We start from the raw sequence: 9,069 nt of genomic DNA, 5'->3' as shown, positions 1-9,069 counted from the left end.
AGCACATTGGAATATAGGGAAACAAAGGTGAGGCATCCATTGAGACACCTCCTTGCACCAAAATGAGACATCCACCCGAACGTAGCTAAGTGCTACAAAGCCGTCTGCTAGTTGCCTGGTTAGCTCAGATGGTAGAGCAGCTGCCCCGGAAAGGCAGTGGTCTCGTGTTCGAGTCCCGGACGAGTACGAATTTTTCTTCAACTGCGAAGCTTTTCTTTTGAGGAACCCGTATGGGTTTCCTTTGTAGCATTTAGCTGTGTCACTACTTTCTGTGCACCTGAATTACAACAGCATTAAAAGAGCTCAGGAAAACAATAATTGCATACCATGAGTGGCTATTCTTTGACATCACCCAGAAGAATCCATATGCACCTTGAAAATGAATGAAAGTAATGTGTCGAGTCGGGATATATAAGGCAAGTCACCCGATAAAAACAATAATGCTTGTGAACTCGCTGGCCTTTCTCACATATCGTTTTAAAGGGACATGAAAGAAAAAAAATAATCATTTGAGCCGTTGTGCGTACAGGCAGCATCACATACAATAAAGGTAGGCCTGAGGAGTGACCATTGCTAGTACCACGGCCACACTCTTACACGAGAGGAGGCTTTATGAGTTATAAAACATGGCCTCCGAGATGTGATGGCATGCTGAAGTGCATGCTGCCCATTCTTAGAAGCCGTGCATAAAAAATGCAAAAGGGAAAGGATGGGTGGTGATGCCACGTTGAAGTTCCTGCGCCAGCCTGTCACAGCGACATGTATTTTGATGGTGTCATCTAGGGCCTAGTTATTTCTTTAGCACTAAAGAGTGACTACATTGCATTCTCAAAGAGCCAGAGACTGAACTTGGACACGTTTCAATAAGTTTCACTGTTTAGTCGAGCAATGAACGGGGCTAGTTAGTGTACATTTATGTTTGTGTTGTGCCGAGTTCAAACCTAAAAATATGAATGATTACGACTAGGAAGGATAAAGTAGAAACTACTATGAGCTCTTTAATCCTGCCAGTGAACATATATATATATATATATATATATATATATATATATATATATATATATATATATATATATATATATATATATATGTACATATATATATATGGGTGATGATAGTAGCAAGAAAAAGATAAGTGCGTGAGCATTCCCTCCATCATGCTTACCAAAAGAACAGACAGAGCTTGCAGGGTTCAACGAGTGACGATAAATTCGTTACTTTAACCTATCACGTTTTATCATGTAATTATCTTGCTACTTGTGTTTAATTCATATCTCTATGTATATAGACACTCTCACTGATAGGATTAAAGAGTTGATAGTAGTTTGCGCTTTGTCTTTCCTAGCCGTAGCCGTTCATATTTTCGGTGTTAAAACTCAGCGTAACACAATTATGAACGAAGTTTCACTGTGCCACTACCACCCTCTCGTGGGCAAAAAAATTAAAAAATAAAATAAAATAAAAAACACATAAAAATAAATAAATAAAGAAATCTTCCTATGTTTGCTATGTCACACTGGCGTACCAGAGCTGGTTCTAGCATGACATTCATTTTCCTTTCGAATAATCAATGGTTTACCACGAAATAAACGAAAATAGACTTTGAAAAAAAAAAAAGAAAGAGCTTTATCAGTTTGATTTGGTGCTTCTCTTTAGTGTTCTCGTTAGAGTTCGTTAAAGCTGCCTTCTCCGCAGTACTAGACCTTCTGGGGCGAAGACCGCTTCACTAATCCACGTGATATTTCTGGCGATACGCATGGCACAGCCCGCGTGCGCGGGTGTTATGTGTGTGTGTGCGTGCACGCGTGTATTTGTGTATTCAAACGTCTGCTGTTGCTAGTAAACAATAAATTAGGCTAAACCAGGTTAGGGTCATTGGACAGGCTTACTTTCTGCGCTGTGTCTGGCTGTTCTATCCTTTAGTTTTTTTAGCACGCCTCCTGCTGAAACTCGGACATTAATGCAGTTTATGCACAGCTGTCGCTGAGTGCTCGACATATGACGTTCTTCAGTAACGATATTCGACGCCTTTTAATAATGATGCTCGAGCGAGGTACAGTTGCGTGCAGTGTACACTGCGATTCTTCAAGGGATCTGCATCCTACGGCAATAAACGCCGGCATTTCCGCGCCGCCCATTGTTATCGTACTTTTCAATCCTGGCAATGTGGCACAAACTTATTTTTGTTAGTTTCACCTGTATGTCATTCGGAAATGTAAAGCTTTCCATTTGCATGCACGTTATTCTTCACGTTTATTATTTGTCTTCAAAGTAAAAAGAAAGTATTGCAAGTGGGTTAGGTGCACGCCGGGATGTCATGATTAAGCAACAATATGATAAAGATGGAAATACAAATAATGAGTAGTTGCTTCAAGAGCGGACTTATAATTATGCTCTGTCAGTTTAGCGACTATTCGCGAGAAGGGGGGAAAAATAAGAGAAAGTTTATAGAGGACGTTGTAAAGCGGGAAATTTGCAGTATCCGCAAATAGCGCGGTGAATCTGCTCCCGACAAAGTACGTGAACAACCGTTCGAGGCAAGCAGAAGGTGAGTCACGGAAACATTTGGTGGTAGCGGAGCGAGTGCACACTTCACTGCGGTGATCGATGCTCCCGAGCACGTGAGTTAAGGATGCAAGTAGCAGGCTATGTAGTGGCTGGCGGAGCCTTGGCTTCTGGCGTTAGTGGACTCGAGCGGGCGAACTAATTGCGTAATTCGAAAAAAACTTTTCCTCTGTAACTGGAAAGCTAGGTGCACACTAGACGGATGACAACTGCACAATTCCTACGTGCAAGTTTTAGTTAGCATTGTTACCACTTTTTTTTTTCGCTAGTGACGACGACGCTAAGTGTAGACGGAGAAAGGTCGAACGACGCTCGGCGCGGTAAGCGTGGCAGTCTAGACGAAGTTCAGCCACTGACAGATGACGAATGCGGAGAGGCGCCGCGGGAATCCGTTTCGCCCGACTGAACGCTGTGCTAGCTTACAGAAGACGGCAGTCGGTTTCCGTGCGGCGCCAAGAAGGTTGCCTGTTCCTGCAGCTGTGCCCTCGTCCCGTTTCTGTTCTGTTCCTTTTGCTAGTTTTGATTTCCGTTTGATTGAATGATCCATCGACATCAAGACGGCTACATCGATGAATCGAAACTATATCCAAGGCCGGAACCGCGGTGAGTTGGCAGCGACGGTTTAGAACTTCGGCCGAGTCGGACACAAGCGTTGCAAGAGCAAGTGCGCAGCTGCTGCACTTATTTTTAACCTGGACGCGCGAGGCAACGTAATCAGCGATTGTGTGCAGCGGACAACGGATCGCAATGAAACGTGTATATTTCTTGAGCAGGGGGCGAGTCTGTCCGAATTCGCGGGAAATTTACGTGTGGTAATGAACGGAAAGCTACCAGGGGCAGTGCTTCTGCGCTTGTGTTACAACGCCAAGTATGCCGGCAAACTTTGAAGTAGCTTTTTCTTTTTTTTTTAAGTCAGGCTGTCTACTTGCGACATTTCGCATTTGTCAAAGCGCAGAAGAGTGAAGAAAGAGAGAAAAAATGAGTATCACGCTGAGTGGTGTGTCTTATTTCCTGGTTTAATGTAAGTGCCGTAATATGTGCAACATTGCCATTTGTTGGGCGCGTTGGTAAATTGAAAGCATATTTAGCGCCAGCAAACAAGGACGGAAGGTTGTGTTGTCGTCTCCCTTCCGTCCTCGTTTGCTGGCGCTAAATATGCTATGTGCAACATTTTATTTTTCCTGTGCCCCAACTGAAACACGCGAATGAGACAGTGGGACTATCTTCGGTAGCTTGGCACGCGTGCGCTTCGCCTCCGTAGGTTTCCCTTGATTACCGCAGAAAGTTTCCACGAGTAAATAGCCTATATATGCGAAGGCAGGTTTCAGCGTAAAGAATCAAGCTTCGACAGCACACACACCCACAAAAAAAAAAGGTTGCTCGAAGTGTGTTCATATGAAGGCAAAAGACGGTTGCACCCACCTCGTCACAAGCACGCGGAAACAATTGTGGGTGTGACCGCACGCGCAAAAATGCTAGAATAGCAGCTTGGGCTTGTTGGTTTTCCATCCTGCTAGTAACAGCGCAAAATGTATACACAAGAGACGAGACAAGAAGACACCACAAGCGCTGACTTTCAACAACGTTTATTCGAAAAAAAACACGGCTTCTTATAACCATTGCCCACACGTGTTGCAGTCACGTGATCGCACATCATGTATGTGGTTGAAAACACATACATATATGGTGTTGTATGGTGTCACGTGATCGCACATCATGTATGGTGTTGAAATAAACGTTGTTGAAAGTCAGCGCTTGTGGTGTCTTCTTGTCTCGTCTCTTGTCTACATATTGCGCTGTTACTAGCAGGCAAAAATGCTGCATTTTCGTTTTCTTTCGTTTTGTCTGGAATGCATAACGAAATAGAGTAAACCGCTGCCTTGCAGAAGCGTTATCAGGAAGGCTTTCAAGGACGATAAATTTCAAGTTTTAGTATTGTCCAAGCGGTTCACTTCTAAATGCACCGGAAAATTTTACTGGATGATGACTTAGCGCGTGGGAAACCTTCACGAGCGCAAGCTGGTCTAGGTACGGCTATAGGATAACCTGCCAGTCCTCGACAGCCGTTATGTGACGTCTGAATTATGCGTGCAATGTATGTAAGGTGCCCCGCCTAACCGCAGCCAAGCTGTTCAAGGAAAAAAAAAGATTAGAAGATAACATGGTACAAGATACGATTCTATGGCCCACGGTGATCAGTTGTCAGACCTGTGACGTCGGAGCACTGTAGTTCTTATAATTGTATCTTGTGTCTTGTTTTATTACTCCAGGCGCATTTCTGTCGTCGACGTCGACGTGATGTTCAGTATGAAGTCCAAGGGCGATAACACCGTCGCCGCACGCCCTACGGTGTATGTGTATGTGCGAGTGAAAGTGTGCGAAAGCCGCGCGGCAGGTAGGAAAGCGGGGAGAAGGCGCGCCATCTTCCGCCGCGCGCGAGGCACCCAACCATGCACCCAACGTTGCGAGGCACCGGAGGGAGAAGAGAGAGAGAGGGCGGCTTTCTATCCGGCTGCCGCGCTTCCTCATGCCAGCGTTTTGACAGCCAGTGTCTGTGTTCATCGAGTGTAATGTGCTCATGTTTGATGTGCCTTCTAGCACCATGGTTGTTAATTTTGTTAGCAAGAGAGCGTTTAAATGTTGATAACCGCCGATAAGAGTACTATCCTTATTTGGCACGGCTGTCTGCTAATTTGCTATCGCAATCGATGCTTAGCCTTTCGGGCGACACGTGGTACATATCTTCACGTTTAACGCGATTTGAAATGTATTTTGACCACTGTCCTTGCCATCATGCATAGTATACCTTGAGATACTCACCGCTGGTACCCGCCGCTGGTGGCTTAGCGCCTAAGGCGCTTTGGTGTTAAGCAAAAGGTTGGAGGTTCGATTCCCAGCCGCGTTAGGCGGAATGCGAAAATGCTATAAATAGCTAGTTTCCACGGGACGTCACGGACGCAGCTTCTCACAAAGCTGGTGCCCAAATATGGCGGTCACGCATGACGTGGGTGCACCACACATCACGCGTACATTGTTTTGCTCTCTGACGGGGACAGTTTTTTACAGGATTATTACTGTCGCATTGCTCTCATTACGTTTATTGCTTGCGCAGCTGCTCGACGTTCTAGTACCCCGACACGGCGGCCACGATGATGTCGATGCAAACTGCTTACTGTAATTTGTACGGTAGGCCACATATTGGAGCGCTGGATTGCAAAGCAAATAAATAGTAATAACACAACATCTACTATTTTCAAGTCATACACCTGGCTGAAATGTATTAACCGGGCTTTTTTGTGGCTTCTGCTGATGACAAGCATTGTCTCCAAAAGCGATCAGCAACGCACAGTTGTGTATTTCGTTGCAGTGCAGCTCACCGGTACGGCGCTTCTGACAGAAGTGTGGCCGACTGTGCTCAGATGCATCGTAATAGAACGTAAAGGCGAGTAGCCGTTGTAAGGTGACTATAAGTGTTCGCTTACTCTGACTTCTCGAAGAAAATCATGCGGTCAGAATTTTTTCCGGCGCCCTCTACTAAGACCGCTTTAAAAGCCCAGGCGCTGTGTGTTAAAGCGCGCTGCTTATGGCACTGACACGGACACCGAGTAATAAGTTTAAAGATGACGCGGAAAAAAAACGAAGCGCGAAAGTCTACTTGTTCCGTGTGTCTGCGTCTCCATTGCTGCTGTTAAAGATTGACCAGTCGATCAACACACACAAATCTACCGCCGTTTCCTTTTTTTTAACACAGATTTTTCATGTTTCAATGCCGGTAAAACGATGACGTGCTTTCATCAAAGAAATGTCTAACCGACATTTATTAAATTGGTGTTTAAAAGTAATACATTCTTGCAACTGTTAAAGACGTAGCTTTCATTTAGGTGATTAAGTTATTTGGAAATATTAAAGGATACCACCAAATGTCTACGAAGTGAACGTTTGCTACTCCACTACGAAATAAAGATGAGTTCTGAGAACAAGTGGACTATATTGATACAGCCCGCGAAGCTTTTGAGCATGCTTCTTAGCTTTGCGTGTAGAGCTTTTCAGTAACTAACCCGAGTGAGGCAATGACTTCGCGTATACTGTAAATGTCATATTTTATTACTATATTTGTTTAAATGCATACAAACGAAATACGTACACTTGTATAGCTCATTTTCTAGTTTTCTTGAACCCGCTATACAACATGTGACATCTTCTTGACCAGCAGATAACATGTTTTCTGTTTTGAGAGCGGCAGCCTTCAATATCATTGGCTGTAGGAATATACCTGCTCGAAGTCGCTGGGCTTCACTACTTCCACCATTTCTTTTCCGACGCCCGATTTTTTTTTGTCGTAACAATACTGCGTATCGGTTGCGTAACGCCGGCTGCTCTTCAGTCAGAAGAAAGAGAGAGCGAGAAAAGAAAAAAAAAGCAAGAAAAGCCAAAGCATAATAACGCGTAGTAAGTTGCCTCATGTTTTGCTTCTTCGATCGTTTGCGTTTTTAAAAAGCTCTCTTTGTGTTTTGTTGGGTGCACCTTTCATTGCCTCCAGTGTTGCCAATTCCCCTAGTCGGTACGAGCCATGTTCTGAGGCAACGACTACAACGACATAACGCGCCGCTGTTGTTTGATTCGATTACCGAAGCACGCTCGAGTAAGAGAGAGATAGAGAGAGAGAAAACAGTATAGCATATAGTAATGAAGCTGCGTGACCCATTCCGTACTTCCCTGCGCTATACATCCATTCTGCTACGTTCCGATCTCTGGCTTTCGCGGAACGAAACGCGCAACCAGTAGTGAACCGCTGATGTTGGGTTGCGGTAGTTTGGGGATCGTGCGGTTAATTATGCGAGCGCGCCGTTGTGCACCGTCGATGGTTTGCGCGATTACAGCTCGGCTTCGGGGAGGGACTCGCACGTGGTTCTCTGCATGGAACGATTTCATCACAGCGCTTTCGTGCCCTTTTTCACAGCACGACTGCACGTGGACGTGCTGTTGCGTGGATCAAGCGCTCGCATAAAATGTCTCCCCTTGCCCCGCTATATCAGCAACTGCGCGACGTCGACGTGCTGGCATGGGCGTGGACGAAGATTAAGTATAGTATAGAAGGAAGGCACGAAAAAGATAAAGTGGCCGGAAGGCAGTGTCTACCGTATTTATTCGCATATAACTAGATACCCATCTTAAGAAAGAAATGATTGATGGACTTCAACGCACCGAGTAAACGACTGGGCTCCGCTTCATTCCCCGGGTGGAGAAGGGGCCTGATAATGATGATGATGATCATCATCATCATCGTCGTCATCTTGGTTACGCCCACTGCAGGGCAAAGGCCTCTCCCATACATCTCCAGCTACCCCGGTCATGTTCTAATTGTGGCCATGTTGTCCCAGCAAACTTCTTAATCTCATCTGCCCACCTAACTTTCTGCCGCCCCCTGCTACGCTTCCCTTCACTTGGAATCCAGTCCGTAACCCTTAATGACCACCGGTTATCTTCCCTCCTCATTACATGCCCTGCCCATGCCCATTTCTTTTTCTTGATTTCAGATAAGATGTCATTAACTCGCGCTTGTTCCCCTCACCCAATCTGCTCTCTTCTTATTCCTTAACGTTACATCCATCATTCTTCTTTTCATAGCTCGTTGCGTCGTCCTCGATTTGAGTAGAACCCTTTTCGTAAGCCTCCATGTTTCTGCCCCGTACATGAGTACTGGTAAGACACAGTTTTACACTTGGAGGGCTTCATACTAATACAGCATTGTCGGTGAAAGGGGCACGTGGCCGGTGTGCCATCCCCTAGCTACGCCACTGGCCACTTGGTCTTAAATGGACCTGACGCCAACTTGGGCATCTGGGTATGTACCACGAGGTATGTGCCGCTCTTCAGTGAACCTCTTTGAGGTCAAGTTGGCTAACTGAGCATGTGCCACTGCGTATATGTGCACATTTCAATGATATCAGTCAACTCGTTTCAGGCCAACTTGTGTTGCTGGGTGTGTGCCAGTGCTTATGTGCGGCTCTTCAGTGAACCTCTCTCATCCCAACTTGTGTCACTGGGTGTGTGAAGCTAGGTATTGTTACGACTTTGTACCGCTGCACCACTATGACGACTTTGAGGTGGTCCCGTAGCGCTCGTCACCCGTTTCGTGACAGAGCGTTGGTAGCGAAGACTCCGAGTCAGGCGTCGGTGAGAATAACAAAAGGGATTTTATACATTATATACAGGTCATTATACAGGACAATATCGGATCGGCACTGGGGCCGAGAGCTCACAGCAAACGCGCCTGTTCCCGCACGGCGACGTCCGGCGAAAACGCGTGACACATCTCACTCCAGTCGAGAGCGGCACTCTGCTCCCGGTGGGTCGGCGGATCCGGTTTTTCAGGCGGCTCGTCGCGGCCTTATAATCCCCGAGAAACCATTGTCACTCAAACGGCCCAATACAAAGCCAGCACTCGACGGTCGTCCGAGAGGTCCAACCAGCGACCGCGCTGGCCACCCGGTTCAAAGTTCG

The 9,069-nt window shown here is 46.0% G+C and overlaps 1 protein-coding gene across 2 annotated transcripts in view; it reads left to right on the top strand.

Moving 5' to 3' along the window:
- Window positions 1-2,841: 2,841 nt before the first annotated feature.
- Window positions 2,842-9,069, top strand: part of LOC139059353 (methanethiol oxidase-like) — a 423,146-nt gene continuing 416,918 nt past the window's right edge. Inside the window, exon 1 of one of the 2 annotated variants that reach the window (XM_070537648.1) lies at window positions 2,842-3,168. In XM_070537648.1, coding sequence (XP_070393749.1) covers window positions 3,135-3,168 — 34 coding nt within the window. In that variant the 5' untranslated portion in view covers window positions 2,842-3,134. The remainder of the gene's footprint in view (window positions 3,169-9,069) is intronic. The other variant, XM_070537646.1, reaches the window with a different exon arrangement.

This window comes from Dermacentor albipictus, chromosome 4, assembly GCF_038994185.2.
Source record: "Dermacentor albipictus isolate Rhodes 1998 colony chromosome 4, USDA_Dalb.pri_finalv2, whole genome shotgun sequence".
NCBI lineage: Eukaryota > Metazoa > Arthropoda > Arachnida > Ixodida > Ixodidae > Dermacentor > Dermacentor albipictus.
The sequence above is the reverse complement of the archived record's forward strand: the minus strand, read 5'-3'. Positions and strand labels throughout refer to the sequence as shown.